Below are 20,525 nucleotides of genomic sequence, written 5' to 3'. Positions count from 1 at the left end.
AAGTTGGTGTAAATTTTATAGACAAGAGTTTCTTGTGAATTTTTATCTAATTGGTGTAATGATTTTTGAATCATACCAAGTTGGTCTCGTGTTCTTTTATATGTTTTGATTAATACCATATAAGTGTGTAAGAAAATAAAAAAGAACAAGAGGAGTGGGAGAGAAATTGGAGGACAATGGAAATTAATGGAGAAGGAGAGATCAACCGAGAAAGAGAATGAGAGAGATTGAGGAAGAACAATAAGTAGAGAGAGATAGAGAGAATGAGAAAATTTGATAAAGAGAACGTAAATACAGAAACCAGTGTTTAGAAAATCAAACTAGATTGGACAGTTGAACCGTGACTCAAGGCCCCGACCAATTAGGTCATACCCCAATAACCGGACTTGCTCAAAACATGCTAGAAACCGATTAACCAACCAGTTGAACAGGAAAACTAGTGAAAGAGTCCCAATTTCATGACTGCCAATTAAGAAACTCTTGTCTTAATTACCAGTCCCAATTTTCACAGATTAACTTAATTACCAGTAATCGACCTCTTTACTTATATTAATTAGTGACTATTTATTATACATATTACATTATTATGCACGAATTTTAAAGAAAATGTAAGTTAAAAGGCTTGAACCCTAGTCATTTACTTTAAAATTTAAGAAACTTACCATCCACCCACCATATTTAACTACATTAAAAGTTTATAAAATATATTATATAGTATTTATGACTCGTAGTATATATATGTATATGCCACATCATCACGGTCGAACATCTAACTCGTGAACCTCTCTCTTATCTGATTCTTTGAACATTGACAAAAATCGAAAATCAATTTTATTATTTTCAAATCACACAGTCATTGAGCAGTGTGAGAGTGGGAGGGAGATTGAGAGATAAAGAGTGGGAGAAAAGCTACAAACCCTTTTTCTATTTTTCAACCACCATGTATTAAAGAGGAATAAGCTTTTTTGTTGTGGGTAACAATCACATAAGCCTTTCATGACATAATGAAATTTTTATAATTAGAAAATTATTATTAATTTTGTTAATTTTCAATTTTTATCTTAATTATGAAATATCTAAAATTCAAATAACTAATATAAAAAAATTTATAGCGTATAATACATGTGGTTAATAACTAATAAATAAGAGAGCCCTCATTAAATATCTCAGAACTCTTAATTCGTTGTATGCAAGTTTTCCTGTCGAGAGATTTTGAAACGGCGATTTTGAAGGAGAAACCAGGGATTTCGAGAGAGGAAAAAGGAAAGAGATTAAAACGGCGTCTCTTTTCGTTTGGATTTAAGAAGAAAGCAAGCACATCTGTAAGGATTTTCCTGGGCCTCGGTTTCTAATTATTTTGTCATCGGAGACTCTGTTTGTTTTGCCGGTTTCTAAAATTTGGTTTTTGCCTTCTCGTGTTTTTGTCATCCGAGACTCTGCGTTTTTGCCTTCTGCGTGTCGTTGGAGACTCTTATAAGAGATGTATCAGAACCGGGTAACGAGTCATGACCCGTTCAAGGCCTGGAAATTAGTTGCATCGGGGGCAGAGAAAATTGGAGATACATTCTCGGTATTAATGAAAGGAGCTTTGGCGTTTCTTCTCGTTTCTTCAGTTTCTCTCGTTTATTTTTCGGCATTCTTCGGCCAATCACGCTGGCTCAGATGCCTGCAATGCGAAGACAGCGTTGCGGATCCCAGTCACCAGAGCCAGACACTTCACCGTACTTCCGGCTATGGCGATTACGAAAGAACGAACGTGTCTCACATCGTGTTTGGAATCGGAGGCTCGGCAAAGACATGGAAAGACCGCCGGCACTATAGCGAGTTATGGTGGAAACCCAACATTACTCGGGGGTTCGTCTGGCTGGACGAGAACCCAGATGGTGAGGAACCGTGGCCTGAAATCTCACCGCCGTACCGAGTTTCAGAGAACTCATCGAGGTTTAAATACACGAGTTGGTACGGCTCCCGCTCCGCTGTTCGTATCGCCCGAATCGTGTTAGAGAGTTTCCGACTCGGGCTGGAGAATGTCAGGTGGTTCGTGATGGGAGACGATGATACGGTATTTTTCGTGGAGAATTTGGTTTCTGTGCTATCCAAGTACGATCACAATCAGATGTATTATGTTGGCGGGAACTCGGAAAGTGTTGAACAAAACGTGATACACTCGTACGATACGGCTTTTGGTGGGGGCGGCTTCGCCATTAGTTACCCTCTCGCTGCCGAGCTTGCTAAGGTGTTGGACGCCTGCATTGATCGATACGCCTCCTTGTACGGTTCTGATCAGAAGATCCAGGCTTGCATGAGCGAGATTGGGGTCCCACTCACCAAAGAAGCTGGTTTCCATCAGGTTACATTTACATCTCTCTCTCTCCACTCTGTTAGAGAATAATATGCCGTCTTTCATGTCCTTGTGGTTTATCGTAAACCGGTGAAATCGGACGGAGAGGAAATGTATTTTCGAAGTCCATCCGCACCGTCCAACTTTATCCTCAAAATTGCACTTTGGATGGTAGTAACAAGGACACGTGGCATTGTAGAAAGTTTCTTGGCGTTGGGCTTTTGATTTGCATAAATCATTATTGAGATGGGCCTGCTAAAATTTAACGAGTTAGATGCGAGCCACTTGTCCTTTACTCCATGAAATACATACTGCGTACTACCAACACCCAACCCGATTTGAACGGTGCAAACACCGACTTCCCCTCAGAAGCCGAACTCACCCGATTTGGCTTCTTTGCTAACGTACATTGAAAAGTAAAAAAAAGCCTAGAAGGTGTTTGGGCGGAATTTTCAGTAAAAGAAACTGATTTCTGAATTGTGATTGACTAATTAGTGTGATTGAGTTGCCCCTCTGTTGTTCGTGCAAATGACAGATCGATATTCGCGGAGATCCCTACGGTCTATTGGCGTCACACCCGGTTGCGCCGTTGGTGTCTCTCCACCACCTCGACTACGTGAAGCCCCTGTTCCCAACCAGCAACCGGCGCGACTCCTTGACAAAGCTCTTGGGGGCGTACAAGGCGGACCCGGGGCGAACCCTGCAACGAAGCTTCTGTTACGACCTGGAGCGCAACTGGTCCGTGTCCGTTTCTTGGGGCTACACCATCCAAATATATCCTTTCTTCTTGACGGCAAAGATGCTCGACACGACGCTGCAGACGTTTCGGACGTGGAAGAGCAGGAGTACTCAACCATTCACGTTCAACACCCGCCGCGTGAGTGGCCAACCGTGTAATCAGCCTCTTATTTATTTCTTGGATCGGGTTGAGGATGAGGTTGAAGGCGGCCAGACCCTGACCTCTTATAAGAAATTTATGGGGGAGAATGCGAAGATCTGTAAGCGACCTTCCTACCTTCCTGCATTGACTGTACACTCCGTAAATGTCTCTGTTCCCAAGTTGGAGCCCGACGAATGGAAGACGGTGAGATTTGCGTCTACCTTCCTCCGTCGCTTTCACTTCTTTTGTCACTACGCATGCTCCTGTTCAGGCCACGTGAACAGTGACATGGAATTCTTGTCGCTCGCTGTTTTGCCACGTGGATTATCTAAGTGCTTTTACTGGTAATTAGCTAGCTAACTAACTAATACCTGTAATGATTTGATGATCGAGCAGGCGCCACAAAGACAATGCTGCGAAATCAGCCGTGCGCATGGACTGAACAGCGTTCTTCATGTCAGAATTAGAAGCTGTATACCCCGGAAACCGTGAGCGTCACTCCACCTAAAGAGTTAAGACCCCCAGAGGCAGATATTAATTCACGTGGCTAGCTTCTATGTTCCTCTGCGTGTAAATATTTGAGAAGAGCAAATAGAAAACTATAAGAAGAGTAATTTAGACTTTGACAGACGAGTTCCCATACTTCTTCCACCAGAAAAGTAGGACAGAGAAAAGAAATTACGGAGAATGACTAGTCGATGGCCACACACTACTGGACTCTTCAGTCAATATAACAGGACAATTTCAAACTAAATTCAGAGTTTGGTTGATGGCTACTAACTACTGGAAGGCTGCAGGCACGTAGGATGTAGTGCAGAGCTAGCAAGCATGTTTGTCTTCTCAAACCATACATCTATTTGATAGAGAACAGTCGTCGTACGTCTTAGTGGAAAGTGATGCAGTTGCTTGTCCTCACCTTAAGGACAGTTCAATTTTAGGAATACTTGGAGTTGGAATTCTTTCAACTAATACTTGGAATCTCAATTTGTAGGGTTTCTGCCAGCTTTAGTATTTGCACCTACGGCCTAGAGGAGGAATTGGCTCGGTTCGTTCATCTTCACACCCTCTATAAAATAAACTAAATTTTTATTATTTTTCTTTCCCTCTTATACAAATAAAAGAAAATAAATTCAACTTTTGGATCCTTTGCGTTCTCTTCTACTCCATTGTTCACTTTCACAAGGCCACAAAAAACAGACTCAGTGGCAAATGGGTGGGGTGAGTTGGGATGGATTGGGTAAGGGTTGAATACCAACCCACCCAAATTGGCCTACCAACCCATCATGACTCATCGTCAATTGTTGTTAAAGGGTTACAATCCACTTTAACCTTGACCCACTCATATTGACCCTTAACCACCATCATCCATACTTATCCATCTATCATCACTTATAAATACAAAAATGGGTTGGGACGGCCTATGTACACGAAATAATAATTTTTAAGAGGAACATCTCTCTCTCTCTCAAGGTTGTCACATGGTAGAAACGGTTGGGTCGACCTGTATATCAAAAAATAACAATTTTTGAGAGGAACATCTCTCAAGACTATAACGTGGTAGAAATGTGTTAGGGCAACCCATATACCAAAAAATAACAATTTTTGAGAGAATAATCTCTCTCAATGATGCCATGTGAAAGAACCAAGCCGGGTCAAGCCATATGTCTGAAAAAAAAATTGAGAAAATCATCTCTCTTAAGACTGCCACATGACAGAAACGGGTTGGGTTAACCCGTATATCAAAAAAAAAAAAAACATCTTTGAGAGAATCATCTCTTTCAAGACAGCCACATAACAAAAAAAATGTCAACCCGTATACCTGAAAATGCAAAAATTGTAGATAAATGCAAACAATAGCAAAAAAAATTGTAGAAAATGCAAAAAATACCAAAAATTTACAGAAATTCAGAAAATTACAAAAAATACCAAAAATTACAAAAAATGCTGAAAATACCATAAATTTACAAAAAATGCAGAACTTTTGCAGAAAAATCATAAAAAATGCAAAAAAACTCAGAAAATTGCAAGAAATGCATGAAACCATTAGAAAATGCAGAAATTATGTAAAAAACCAAAATTTTCTAAAAAATGCAGAAAAATACCAAAAATTTTCAGAAAATGTAGAAAATAGCAGAAATTTTGCAATAAAATGCATAACTTTTATAAAAGTGCTTTCATAAAAGTACTATTATAAAAATGCTTTTGTGCTTTCATAAATATGTTTTCGTAGAAGTACTTTCATAAAGTTCTTTTGTAAAAGTGCTTTCCTAAAAAGTATTTTTATAAAAGTGCTTTTGTGTAAAAGTTTTTTTGTAAAACTGCTTTCGTAAAAGTACTTTTCATAAAATTATTTTATAAAATTCTTTTGTAAAAGTGTTTTCATGTAAATTTGCATGTGAACATAAAAGTTAATAAAATCTATTGTATTTCACTTTTAATCACAAAGTGAAATGTGGTATGGTGGTTTGAATTTGTAATGAGATGCAGACCATCCAGACCCTAACTTTTAATCACAAAGTGAAATTGCATGTGAACACAAAAGTTAATAAAATCTATTTTATTTCACTTTTAATCACAAAGTGAAATGTGACATGCTGTTTTTTGAGATTTGGCAAGTATAGATAGATTTTAACTTTGACCCAACCCATCTAGACTCTAATGGGTAGTTGGGTACCCTCAACCCAACCCACCTTGACCCTTTTCCACTGACCCTAATGGGTTACTCAACCCTAGGGGTAGCAATGAGATGAGCTTTTTACGAGTTACTCGAGCTCGGCTCGGCTTGGTTTCAACCGAGCTCAAGTTCGAGCCCAATTCAGTGGCTTGATTATTAAACGAGTTGAGCTCGAGCCTACTAGAGCTTGGCTCGTGAGGCTCGCGAGCCAACTCAAATATATATATATATATATATAATAAAATTAGTATAATTATTAATTATTATAGTTCTTAATTTTTTAAATATAAAATAAAAAAAAATTATATATAATTTTTATTTTTATAAAATATAAAACGAACCAAGCCAAGTTGAGCTCGAACTCAAGGTTTTGGCTCGAACCGAGCTCGAGCTCGAGCCTTGTAAAGTAGTCTCGAGCCGAGCTCGAGCTTGTTACCATTCGGCTCGGCTCGACTCGGCTTGTACCCACCCCTACTCGACCCATATTGACCCATCCAATAGCATGGGTGGAATCCAATGTGTGTGGATTGAATGGATAAAACGGGTTGAGGTCAAGATTGCCAACCCTACTGATTATGAATAGGGTTGGGTCAATTCTGAGTATGAGTCTTCGAGCGTTAACTGGGTTACCTGTTGCACCAATACCCCCCCAAAATTTTATATAATGTTTTTCACAATTTATGTTGTTTGCATGAACCCAAGTTTAATGCCAGTTAGTTGAAATCACATCTTATCAGATCAGACCCGATAAATCAAATTATATGGGAGTTTAATTTATTAGTAGTCACTAGTCAGGAGCGGATCTATCCTGAAAATTATTTAAAAGCGTAAGGGGTGTTATCAAATGATTCGGGCAGCCATTTTCATGGGTTACAAGAGCTGTTTCTATTAGAAGTAGGAAGACTAAAATGATTTGAGCAGTCAATTTAATCTTCCTAGCTAGTTCTAATGGATTTTTTTTGGCTACCCATTTCGAGAGATTGGTCAGGACAAGAATTGGTGGATAATTATAAAGTTAGCAATAAAATTAAAATAGTACTTTTTTGTTTAAATTGAATGCTATTTTTGTTTCACCAAAAAGGGGCCAGAACAGGAACTATTTTCATTTTACAATATTCCTGTCATGTTTTATCTCTCAAAATAAAAATTAGCAACAGTAACAAGTTTCACGAAGAAATTGAGCAATACATATCCAAGTGCTTTATGTATAATCTTCTAGTATGGGGTTAATTAAGCGACCACTTCGTCCTCCATGCAAGCCCTAAGTTTAAGCTCGGTAACATTTGTGCCAGAGCCACGAAGAACGTCGCAGCATTCCCTCCTTGTTCCAACCTGCGGAAAGACGTACGCCCATATTACTGAACCGTGCGTTGAGTGAGTCTACAGCCATATTGCAAACAGAGAAACTATATGGGATTCACTCACCACATTAAGCCTCATCGCCGGAGATGAGACCCGAATTTTCAACACCAAATTGGCGGAGTGATTACCGCTCGACGAACAAGGCTGTCGAGTTGGCTGCGATTTTCGAATGTAATTAGTAATAATTTGGGCTCCCTTAGCTTGTTCTATGGATTCAAAGAAAAGGACGTGTGGAGCTTCACATGCGTTGTTGGAGAGAGGCCTGGTGTTAAGCATGAAAGGTGGTATTCCCTTGTTTCTCCACGATTTGAACGTCTCAATGGGTCTCTGTAAGGTACACGGATAGAAAATTTCCTGGTAAATCTGAGAAGAGTAGCCCCAGGAGACGGCGAAGGTCCAGTTGTTCTCCTTGTCGTAACAGATGCTTTGCTGTAACAGACGAGACGAATCAACTTTTGCAGCTTCCATTAGGTGTCTTAAGGACTGATAACGATCCATGGCGGGAAAGATGGGATCCACAACATCAAGGTGGTGGAGGGATAGAAAAGGAACCTGTGGATGGGCTGATAAGAAGCCCGATATGTCTCTTGTTAGATCGATCTGCAAAACACAAAACAGCATTATTCTTTGAGCTAGAATTGCGGAGATATCTCAATATGCCACTCAGCAATCAAGGAGCTGGCTCAAGTAATATTTCAGCTCAGCTGGTGGGAACTCCTGAATGAAATAAGATTAACATAAATAGGATATTAAAACTAATTATGATCAAGATGGGTACCTGATGAAACCCTCGTTCGTGAGTCAATGGAACTCCTAGATCAACCACACAAGACTGTAACATATGATCACTCCCAAAAAGAAAAGGGTATCTCTTTATACACTCGTCCATGTTGCTTGCCAAAAGCTTAGCGAGGGGGTAACTCAAAGCATATCCAGCTCCACCAAATGCCATCTCGTAGGAGTTCCAGAAATTAGAATCAACGCACTCCGAGTTATGTCCGATGTAGAAGTACTTGTTATGATCATACCTGGAGAGAACCTTCACTAGGTTATCGATGAAGATGACGGTGTCATCGTCAGTCATGACATACCACCTCACATCCTTGTGATCCTCCCTGAATGTTTCCGCGATCACACGAACCATTCGAATCGCATGGCGCATCCTGTGTCTGTCGAATTCTTTGAATCTTCCGACGTCCTCCGAAACCCGGAACGGAGGAGAGGATGAAGGCCATGGCAGGTAATCCGTTGGAGCTCTTTCCAACCAGACAAATCCTCGGGTTACGTTGGGTCTCCACCAAGCTTCTATGTAGTTTTTCTTGGTTCTCCATGTGTTGACAGAACCCGCCACTCCAAACACAATGTGGCTGATGCTAGTGGGAGCATCGGTGGAATCAGCGTAGTGATCAGAACTATTGCTAGGCCGCCCAGAACTCCATCGATGTTCTAAGAACAGAGAAAGTTTGGAAGATTGGGAATAAGAATGGTTGGGAAGAAAAACGAAGAGAAGTGGCAGAACTAATCCTGCAACAGCCAATGACGTCCATTGGGTTCCTCCAATTTTATCAGAAAGTTATGTTAGTTTTGTTCGGACGGTGCTAAACTTTCCACAATATACTAGCATTTTCAAAGCCACCACCCGTAATCAAGATTCAAGAGAGAAAACACCTCTGCAAGCTCTGGAAAATCACTTGGGAGGGATATTAAAAAGTCTTCTGCAAATTTTATACAATTATAGCTTCTCAAATGAGGTGAAATAAGCACTTATAAGAATCCCAAATTTGATGTATAATACAAGCCAGCTATGAATGATTTCAAAGTCTAAAGCTTGGCCATTAATTAAGCATTGAGAATATGTGAAACCCATTTAACGTGAACTGAGAGCTTGCTAATACACTTGACTTGACGAGGCAGTATCCCCCGTAGGGCATGTATCAGGTCAGAGGTCAGGAACATGAATTTTTAAGGTCTTCTGTAACTGAAGAGGAAGCCACTTGAATTTTAAACCTGGCAACTGGCAAGGAGTCTTTCACGTGGCGTCATGGTTGGGATAGATAGTCCCTCAATCTATGAAACTACTTTCATCCCCAAGGCTCTCTGTCACTTGTCAGAATTGGGCTGGGTCAAGGACTCAGGGAGGACTCGACCACTAATCCAATCCGAAGTCAAGTTGGTTTCATATTTTTCAACGTATGCCCGCGTTCAGTCAACTCAACTTCGGGTTGGGTTGGGTTTTGATCAGATTAATCTAACCCAAATAGGACCCCCCATCAAGCACACATGCTACAGGCTTGCCTCTATACGAGATTTGCGGGCTCAACAGTTTCGAGGCGTGGACCAAACCGAACCGAGGCCCACAGGCACATGCTTCCATATTCTCGATATGTGGTAAAATTTGCCGTTTTCTTCTATCCTTACGCAAGTCTAAACAGATAACGGTATAAAATCTCCAACGTTGTAACACAACTATACAATTGGGGGCCCAACAAATTTTCCATGTGGTCACATGATCACATCACCCTTCTTTAAGCATAGCACAAAGGGGGCCATACAGAAATCCTCGTAGCAGTAAAAAAAAAAAAAAAAAAAAAAAGGAAAAAGTGGCAACCGAGGAACAGGCGACTCGTGAAAAAAAACATAAAATTCATGTTGTATAGTTGCGTTATACTTGAATTTTCAAAATCTTTATCTAATCTAGTTTGCGTTATAGAGTGCACGAGGACTTCTACATTTACAAGAAGAGAATAATTTCAATTTTGCTTATGCTCAGTTTGGAAGGAGTATAAATACAAAATAATACGCCTTATGAGACTCATGACTTCTACTTAGGAAGTTGAATAGACCAAGCAGTGAAAACTGCCTAAGATACTATTAAGTTGTATATATATATATATATATATATATATATATATATATATATATATATATATATATATTTATAACCGGGTTGCTTAATGCTAATTGAGTGTGCACGTGTGAGAGAGAGAGAGAGAATGGACTACGTTATTTCAAGATGAACGAGAGGCATTGAGGCACGTATAGGGCTGTCAAAATGGACTGGATATCGGTCCAATCTGATCCAGTCCAGTATGGAACAGGTCCAATACAATCCGATGAATATTTTGGACCATTCTGGACTGGTCCAATTCAATGTTTGGACCATCTAAACTGTTCAAATTGGTTTTAATTTGGATTGGGTCCAACCCAAACCTTGTCCATTGACAACCGTATTCTTATTTTATGCCTATGGACCAGATATTGGTACAATCTGATCTGGTCCAATATAAATCCATTACAAATGAATCAGGTCCAATCCAATAAATACTTTGGTCCAATAAGTCTGGACTGGTCCACTTCGATATGTTTTATTAATCCATCCAATCCATCCCAAACCCAATCCATCGACACCCCTAGGCACGTATAGACACTATATATTTATGAAACATAAAAACAAACAAACAGAAATAAGTAAATAAAAGAAGCCATTGTATACAAGGAAAGGAAAGGTCAAATGGATCTTTTATTTTCATATACAAGTTTTTGTTCGAGGGTCCAACTGCCCAAGAGCAATAAAATTTGAATCAAACAGATGACTTTAGTTTCATTCTAAACTAAACCTCTTAGCCTAGCGTAGGTGGCCCTGGTTGAATGGTTGTTCTCTATATCGAAGCCAAAAACTAGAGCAAAGAATATTTGAATTTGAATTGCGTGGGGGGTCCGTTTGATGGGAAGTATATTGGCCCGAGACCTATGCCAAGATAATGATTCATGTTTCAGTACTCTTCACAACCCAATCTTACATTGAAGGATTCCCATGTTTGGATCGTCCCCACATGAGATCATCCACGGAAAAGAGGAAAAAGAATTCTGTTCATCACCCCTGACTTGCCCTTTCTCTTGTGAATTAGGAAAATGTTAAAAAAAAAAAAAAAAGGAATTGCAGTAAAGTGAAAGATTTCAGTCCTGCTAGCGTATGATCTCCACCAACTGTGGAAAAGATTTCGATCTCTCACCCAACAAGGAAATGCTGCTCATGGCCCCAAACAGCCATGGGGTCCCTCAACCCAATATGAAGATTGAAGGCCCACAAGTAAATGGCAGCTGACCAAATTAACATATGTACAACCCATCTCCATGACTTCTAACAAATGAGATAATTCATGCAAATCCATGTAACAAGGCATAATCAGATAATTAGCAAGCTAATTCCTTTTCTGGTAAGAAACTAACAATATAGATACATATGTCATGGTTGGCGGCTTACACTTATTTCCCAGTTCTGTCTTATTTCCAGAATTAATCAAAATAGTAAGGGAAGCCGTTCTATGGAATCCATGCCAATAATGATATTTTAATTTTTAACCACCGTTGTCGAGCTGTCATCTAAAGTCTAAACTAAAACCTTTTCCCCTTCGTTTATATCAAGATTATGTCCCAATTCTTCATTCCCTCATATTCAACATTACCAAAATACTACCTTCATTTAAATTTCAGGCCTTGTGCATGGCACAATACAATCCTCTTTCATCATCATCATCCAAGCCTTCTCAGGTCAAACTGCCATTTGAGTTCTAGGTTCCTAGATTAGGTGGTCCGCTAATTGAATGGTCTCTAGTTTGATAACCTATGGTGAAATAACACTAATAGAACATGTCAGACTTGCTCATATTAGAAGATTAAAATCAGAATCGTCAGGTCCAAGCAGGCAAAAGGACGCAAGACCGTTAATTCTTCGTCAAATTTTCACTCTTCAATGTTACAAGTTTCAATTGCCCACCAAATGAGTGGTTGAGGTTACTGATAGATGGGCCATCAAATAGATTCTCTTCTTTTCTAAAAAAATGGAGATGGAAATTATAATAGTAACTTATTTACATATATAGTATGGTAGTAACAAGCAATAAAATTCCTCAACCAACATGGGCAAAAAAAAAAACATTAAACTAATAATGGATGCAATCATCTTTTTCTTTTGATACAACAAGTTGATTTCTTGAGACACTACCTGCAAAGTAACGTGTCTTTTGTTGCATTTCCTGTTGTTGGATTCACCCTGATGAACAAATACCAAATTGTAAGTTGTTAATGGAGGTATAATTTCCTGGATGGAATTACCAAGGCTGAAAATGTATCGCAAAGCTTCTTACCCATCAGCAACTTTGCAAAGGTACCCTCTTTGGTCATCTCTCAAAGGAACATCTGTGAAGTCTGACCACATATGGAATATTTAAAATTAGCTACTCACTTTGTAACCATTTTATGGGTTACGTCTACTAACTGAAACGCCCAGTAAGGCAAGACCTAAGCTCCTCCATGCTGCTTGTTAAATTGATAATCACTTCAAAGATCTCATTACACTAAATGACCAGGTAGTTTTAATACTAATTGTTATTAAGACCAGTACTTCTGTAACAACCAAATCCTGAGATGAAACAATGGCAAAAGCATGATCATATATTCATATATAATAGAACTTGAGGATGCACCAACCACCAATTCAATACATTAACACATAAAGCATGGATATGGCACTTAGGTTAAAAGGAAAATTCTATAAAATAGTTGTAAGGCCAGCAAACAATGGATATGGCACTAAACATAATGGAATGGGAAAACAGGATTCATATAGCTGACCCAATATAGTTGGGACAGGGCTTATATGCCATACCAAGGGCATTTGACCAACTAAACTTTGATGAGATTGGATGGTTTCAAATATCCCTACTGTTTATGAGCCTCAAATATTAAACCCTGAGGCATTTCTCAAGTCTCAACTTAAGGTGAGCTTCAAGGCATAATCCTCAAATGCTCTTGAAAACTCTGGAGAAGTGGCGGATACTTGGCTAGGAAGATTTTTTTTTCCTTTTGGGTCAATGTTTAGGAATATTCACTACATGTAGACATCATTCCCACATTTTACCATCCAGATAATACACAGACCACCAAGAGTCAATAAACTACAAATCATATGAATGGTTATAGTTGGGGTTGATATTACTTAGTGGCCCTGTGCTTCTGTATAACAATGTACTCTTTCTTGACCAAATAATTATAAAATTGAGTAAATTATCTTTTATTATAACACACTTTGAGACCTTTGACACTAATCACCATTTGGTATTTCTACTAGATACCTGCCCCAGTTATTATGGAACCCCTGAAGGATGTATTCCCTGTAGCAAGTGCACCTTCCAGGTTTGCATTACTCAAATTGGCCTGCAACAGTGAGAGAGTAACATGCATAAGCACCAATACAGAGGTGATACTTTCATGGATTATAGTAGATACAGCTCCAGAAGTAGATTTTCAATGCTGATAATGCCATTTTCCAATTTGGGGGAATAATTGTATCCTGGACAAATTCTATTGATCCATTAGATAATGTTATATACATCATACCCAATTTGACTACCCCCGCTCCCTTTTTTTGCTCCAAGGGGCTACACAACAAGGGGCAGCCCATACCCCAAACCAATAAACCCTCCCCTCCCACCCTCCACACACAGTACAAACTGTACAACCAGCAGGAGACCTTTAGCCATTTGATGACACAGTACAAACTCCTAATGTTGAAATATTCAAGCAGTTGATTTTGTTGATAATCCAAAACTCTTGCTAGCCATTTGATGAGAAAGTTTATATTGATACTTTGTACTTCTAATATGCCCATTTTTATTGCAAATATGTTGCATCAGACCTTTTGTTGGGATGATGGGTTCATTGGTTCAATAAAAACTTCATGGAACACTTGAATAAAGCTAGACTCTGTCACAGTTGCAGTACACTCAAGACTACCAAAATCAAGACAGTAGTATGGTTATTTTTGTATGTTCACTACCATTTACCATGTCATGGATTCCCAATCATGGAAATAATACCTACATCCATATACACGCTAATGTATGTTTACACATTGAGGCATCTTAAGTTCATCTGAAGAAAAACCTAATGACACAACATACGATGCCAGCTCGCTCACTGTTTGTCTTCCTAGTTTTGTTTTGAGTAGAGAATTCTGACAATTCTTAAGTAGATAGACTCATATCCACACCACAAAAGATGTCCAGTTAGGACTTGTTTTTTTTTTCTCTGATGAATAGTTAGGACTTGTTAATCTAGACCTTGAGAAAATTCATTGAGGTTGTATTTGATACCCAAACTTGTGAAAATCCAATTGCTCAAAGAATTGGATTGGGAATACTTATAAAAAAAAAGGATAGGATTTTATCAAAAAAAAAAAAAAGGATTGGATTGGGAAATAAATTTTATGTCCTGATGGACAATTAATGCAAACATTGAAGAATAAAAAGAAACAGGGGAAACTGCAATCTTGTATGGATCACGGGACAAATGTGCCACCTTTTGTCATGCAGCACACAGGGCATACAGAGTTCCATCATCCTAGCTTCCTTATGGAGCTTTGAAATTTATGGGGACTGGGGAGTAATTCCTTATTTATTTATTTATTTATTTATTAAGGTGGGGGGTGGGGGGAGTAATTCAATTTGCTCTTAAAATTTGCACCCATATGAGAGATATTTGTCTCAGAAACCACCTAAATACAGCCACCTTTTAAACTTAGGTGGACTTTTGAATTTTAACAATTTCAGAAGGTCTCAATCTCTTTATTTAGGTTTTTCCACTTGTATTGCCAGAATAAGAATACTAACTTAATCTACTAAACAGTCTAGTCCTGTGACCTTGCATATCTTACTTCTAAACCTCTAGGTTAATCTATTACCTTTCTAAGTGTTTAATCAATTGTACAGGGTCACACTCGGAACTACAGATTATAAGTTTCCACCAGGGAACTTATGCCTTTATAGTTGAAATATTAATCACCATGTTTGTTTAGTAGGATATAAAATTAAGCTTGGATTTTATACCAAATAAGAACCTGTGCAAAATGAGAGACTGTAGTCCATAGAACATGCAGAAAAAGAAAATAAATGAAAGTATTAGAAACAAAACAAGACACGGATCTTAGAATTAGCAAGATCACCTTAGTCACATTTGCCAAGGAAAAATCTGCACCTCTAAGATCAGCATCAGAAAGATCAGCCCCTGAAAGATAGATATGGACAGCGGGTGAATAATATCTCAAAAGAAAAGTGCAAAACTATGAATTAGATTAAGATAGAAAACAATAGAATGAGTAGTTAAGAGTTGGTGAAGAAGTCCAGGGTGGAAAATTACTCAATCCAACAATGATACATGTGGATGAAATAACCAAAAAGTAATAGAGTGTGGACGAAATAACCAAAAAGTAATAGAGTGTGGACGAAATAACCAAAAAGTAATAGAATACTTAATGATGGCTATTTTTCCAGTATATGGAAACACCTGAAGAAATAACTTACGGTATGATCTCCTGCACAGATATAGTATTTACCCATTGAGAGCTTTGCCATAACAGAAGTTTGAGCTTATCGACATCAACCACTATGTCATAATAAGAAAAATGGGGTTGCTCCTTCGGCAAAGCTGGGATAAAGTTGAGCCAAAAGGTCCCGATTCAAGATAAATTCATGAGGAAGTGGGATTTCTTTAGGATCTATTCTTGTTTAGTTGTTTTTATATAATATACCCAAAACCAATCCAAGGCAACCTCCTTTAGTCTAGTTCATACACTTTACTGTTTTGTAGAAATGCATATTGTATTTTCTTAACAATGACGCAGCAATAATTGTATAGCTCACTTATTTGTCACCTGATATTCTACTTCTAGAATCTTGCAAAATGTTAGCAACGCCTACCATAGCAATAATAAGAAAGTAATCAATTAGAATCATTCAGATCTCCTGCTATATCAGCCCCTATATGGTAATCGTGTGTTTGAGTATCTAAGACACTATGTTGCATAGATACATGTAATAGTAACTCAACAATACAAACAACAAGAGTAGTGAAGCAAAATTGCTTAAACATAAGCAAGATTTTTACATATCATTTAAATGTTCTAAAAGTAAAGCATTGGACCTTGCCTTTTTTTCTTGGGAAGGTGTTCAAGTGAGATCTTTGATATATGGCTGGTAAAATACCATATATCAAATCATACTCAGGAAAGATGCAATGGTGCAAGGACAGGCCCTTATGTTGATCTTTTCTTTTTGTGGGGTCTGAGTTGATAGAAATGTTGGTGCTAGTGGTGCAATGAATTAACCAATCAAGAAAGATGGTTCTGTCATACTAAAACCATTATGTTTGTAGGTGAGAACTGAGAAGTGCTCAGGCATTAGGACTTAAAGCACATGTTATGATTCTCTAGGTCAAAATGGAAGATATGGTTGTGTATACATATAAGAATCCACATTTAACGGTTAATAGAAGCTTTGAGTGATCCCTTACGAGTTGGAAATTCACGGAAAGTACATAACTAGTTAAATGTAGCACAAATAATAAGAGTGTAAAGAGAAAAATACGAAACCTGTTAAATCGGCATCAAAGAAGCTAGCACCCAATAAGTTTGCACCTTTAAAATTGGCTTGTCTTAATATCGACTAGAATAAAGAAAACAAGAAACCAATGAGTCATTAACAAGTCAACAACTTAGTGCCAGCTATAAAATGTTCCGTCGGAGTCTGTACCGTTTTAAAGTCCTGCTTGATCAAAGTCTTTCCGCTAAAATCCTTTCCAGTAAGATCCTGACCCCTCGTAACTTCAGTCCCATAAGGACCTCCTCCCTTCCACATTGAGAAAAACAAAGAAAAAGAACACACACATGCAGAATCAAAAAAAAAAAAAAAAAAATCATAACTTTGAGGGAAATAAAGAGGATACAGCTAAAACCTTAACAAAAAAATGATTATTAGCCCAAAAAAATGTAGAACTAGATTCCCTTCACTGTTCTGTTGATATTTTGCAAATCCAAAACCAAAGAGCAAGAAAGAAGAGAAATTACCTTGAATGCAAGCGCCGGATCAGCCAGGAACAGAGAAGCAGATAGAACAGCAAGCAAGCTTGCCCTAGCGATTGGTTCACAAAGAGATGAGAAGTGATGTACTGGAGCTACGGTCTTCTCCAATCTCTGTTAAAATGAGTGACAAACTAAGATGAGCGAACCGAATTGTTAGACTTGAACAGATAACTGGAAAGAATTGCAGAAGGCAGAGAGGGTAAATTGGTTACATGTAAATGTTGCTGGTGCGCACGATAGTCGGAAGAGCATAAACACAAAATCGGTTTGGAATTAGAGCGATGAGGTCTGAAACAAGGAGACAGCTTTGGAGTGATTTTGGAAGAGAGAGGAGAAACGTGAAGAACCGCCATGGCCCTTGGCTTGCCCTCCGCGAGATCGACAGTCCTCGTCATTTTCGCCTTATCCAATTATTAATTTATTATTGTTTATTATCAAAAAAATAATATTGATTCATTTCCACGTTTCACATCATTAACCGTTGAATTGGTATCAAAGAGGAATCTTTTCCATTCTATGATGGAGTATGTAGGTGTTATGTGGATTCCAATCCAACGTCAGTGGAATAAGACCCAAACCAAGAGAAGGGGAGGGTTGGCCCAAACAAAAATCTAGGCCTGGTTCATTACGTTAGGAATTAAGATTAAGCCCTTCCGCATTCAGGCCCGATAGGCGATAGGCCCGTGCGAGTTGGCCAAGTTTGAAAATTTTAGCTTGGGTTCAGTTTTGAGTTGTTTAGCTGGGCCTTGCCTTTGGCTCAGCCCGGATGTTATCTTATATTGTTTTTTTTTTGTTTAAACCTTATGGTTGGTTGGTTCCTTCTTTTTTTATGAATATAAACTAATAGGGCCCGTGAAAGGGAGTTCAAATCAGCACCCTACAACGTCCCACGGTACATCTCCGGCCATGTATTGGGAACATCTCCCAATGATAATATCAGGAATGATGATGTCATTATCGGGAGATGTTCCCAATATACAGCGGAGATGTGTTGTGGAACGTTGTGAGGGGCAGTCTTGTGGGGCGCTGATTCAGTCTCCGTGAAAAGTTGCTATTTAGGGGGTGTTCTTTTTCTGCATTTTGAGAGTGAGGAAATTTGGTCAATGGGATTCAAAATCCCATTGACCAAGAAGCCCATGTTCTTTTTTCAGATATATGGGGGGCCAAGGAAAGTTTATTTTCCTGGGTACCATCTCCTAGGTGGGTAAATAATTTTTTCACTTGTGGGAAAAGTTACCAATACTTGAATGGGACAAAAATGCCCCTTTTAATATTAGATTTGTATGGCTAAAATGGCCATTGCCTCATTTACAAGGAAAATAAAAGAACATGGGTAAATGCACTTACCCGAGTAAATCTTTCATGGGAAACACTTACCTGGGTAAATGCATTTACCCAGATAAGTAACTTACCGAAAAGTGAACGGAGCCCTAATAGAATGAGGGAGAAAATTAAAATTGAAGCAGAAGAACAATTTAAGTAGTGTTTTTATTAAGAGAAATTGAAACCAAAAGAGCCTTCCAAAGGAGAGAAAAGTAAGACGATAAAGATCCTCCACAAGCAAAAATTCTGCACACACTCTAAAAGCAAGTGCGTCCAATCGTACATTGAGTACTATTTTCTTATGAATTTCATGTACATGTATGAAAGATATTCCCAATATGTGATTGGATGCCATGTGTGCAGAGATTTTGCTTGCAATTCGGTCCTGGATAACAAAATAGGGGCATTGTATGTTTCCAACCAAGGGAAGAAATTGGATTCAGTCCTCACAAAATCATTCTCACACCATGCTTACAGACAATTGTAGCTATGTATTGAAAATATCTCCCCATGAATTAAAACATATAAATATGGAGATGTTCCCAATGCACAGACTGCAAAAGGCTATGAACACAATGTGAACACCATTTTGTGAGGACTAAATCTGGTATGGTCTCCCAAGGGAAAGAGACAATGGTGAAGCATTCCAGCGATCCTTATAGTGAATTTAGAACATGAATGGTGAATATAGAAAACAGAAAAAAAAAAAAAAAACAAAACAAATATTTGTAACAATGGATCTTCAGAAAACTGTTATACATTGCTTTTTGTCGTTCAACTACAAGTGACAATGTTTTCAACCCTTCGTTGACCCAGTTAGTCGAACTGCTTAAGTCGTCACTCGATTAGGATTTTGGGTCCAATTTAGTCAAGACCCGTTAGACAGTAAAAAATGTTGATTTGTTCAAGAACTGCTCAACCCGGCTGGTTCGACTATTGACTCATTCAACCTAGTGACCAAGTTGCGGGGTTGCACACTTAATGCGTGCAAAATTTTCAGAGGCCATAACTTTGCAATCCGATGCCCAATTGGGGTAATTTTTTTGTAACTTTTTGATATCTATGCATCCCAAGGCACCATAGTGCCTTGCCCCACTATTTCCGCGAAAAGAAAAACCCTTTTTGGACTCAAATTGCAATTTTTAGTATTTTTTATAAATAAAAAAATAAAAATTAAATTAAATATAAAATAATACGAAGATATTCATACATTATTTATTGCTAATATATATATATATAAAATATATATATATATATGTGTGTGTGTGTGTGTGTGTGTGTCTGTGTGTGTGTATATATAAATATCAATATAAATACATTAAATTGGAATGTGTACAAAAGAACGCCTAGAAGGAAAGAAATGGAATCTAATAGTAAATTTTGTTTCTTTTTCTTTCAAATTACAAGAATGCCACTTTCTCTCTCTCACTTGCTTTTTTCTTTCAAATTACAAGAATTTCACTCCCTCCTATCAACTCTCTCTCTCTCTCCTTATAAATTACAAGAATGTCTTTCTCTCTCTTGCCATTTATGTCTCTCTCTTTATAAATTACAAGAGTGCCACTCTCTCCAACTGAGGGAGACCTCAACTCGGCATCTCGACTACTATGAGACCTACAATCAAAGGTAGCCGAGCTCGAGTTCAAGTCTCTAATTCGAATCGAGCTCGAACTAGACGACACCCTATACTTTAGGCTGAGTGCCAATTTAGTAGCCAAACTTTAAAACGTGACGATCTAGTACCCGAACTTTTGAAATGCTACAATTTAGTACCTACCGTTAATGGACCGTCAATTATATATATCACATTACCTTATGTGTGATTTAAGACTTAAAAATATCAAAATTACCCTTGGGCACTATTCATCATCTTCTTTCTCAAGAAAATGAAACAAAACCCAAACACACTACTCATCATCTTATTTCTCAAGAAAATGAAGATCAGGTTTCGGGAACCCAATCTCTTGATGGAGGTGCACCAACCGAGGAATGATCATATGGCTTTCTCAAGAAAATGAACGTTTTCTGT

At 38.3% G+C, this 20,525-nt stretch overlaps 2 protein-coding genes and 1 pseudogene across 3 annotated transcripts; 1 reads left to right on the top strand and 2 right to left on the bottom strand.

Annotated features, from left to right (window-relative positions):
- The first annotated feature begins 1,334 nt into the window (after positions 1-1,334).
- Positions 1,335-3,975, top strand: LOC148870639 (uncharacterized; annotated as a pseudogene). The gene is made up of 3 exons (XR_016107037.1): positions 1,335-2,350; positions 2,877-3,425; positions 3,618-3,975. The product of XR_016107037.1 is annotated as an uncharacterized LOC148870639 (transcript).
- A 3,150-nt stretch (positions 3,976-7,125) lies between these two features.
- LOC148870638 (fringe-like protein (DUF604)) lies at positions 7,126-9,631 on the bottom strand. The gene is made up of 4 exons (XM_088969984.1): positions 9,601-9,631; positions 8,036-8,703; positions 7,324-7,857; positions 7,126-7,227 (listed from the first exon to the last, which is right to left on the bottom strand). Exons 1-4 carry the CDS (start codon positions 9,629-9,631, stop codon positions 7,126-7,128), a joined length of 1,335 nt encoding a protein of 444 aa, XP_088826110.1.
- A 2,455-nt stretch (positions 9,632-12,086) lies between these two features.
- On the bottom strand, positions 12,087-17,575 carry LOC148870637 (Tetratricopeptide repeat (TPR)-like superfamily protein). The gene is made up of 8 exons (XM_088969344.1): positions 17,386-17,575; positions 17,159-17,284; positions 16,845-16,940; positions 16,685-16,757; positions 15,260-15,321; positions 13,392-13,473; positions 12,405-12,465; positions 12,087-12,310 (listed from the first exon to the last, which is right to left on the bottom strand). Exons 1-8 carry the CDS (start codon positions 17,566-17,568, stop codon positions 12,259-12,261), a joined length of 735 nt encoding a protein of 244 aa, XP_088825470.1. The 5' UTR covers positions 17,569-17,575; the 3' UTR covers positions 12,087-12,258.
- Positions 17,576-20,525: the final 2,950 nt, after the last annotated feature.

This window comes from Nelumbo lutea, chromosome 2, assembly GCF_056320005.1.
Source record: "Nelumbo lutea isolate HS-2025 chromosome 2, American lotus-T2T, whole genome shotgun sequence".
Classification (NCBI taxonomy): Eukaryota; Viridiplantae; Streptophyta; class Magnoliopsida; order Proteales; family Nelumbonaceae; genus Nelumbo; species Nelumbo lutea.
The sequence above is the reverse complement of the archived record's forward strand: the minus strand, read 5'-3'. Positions and strand labels throughout refer to the sequence as shown.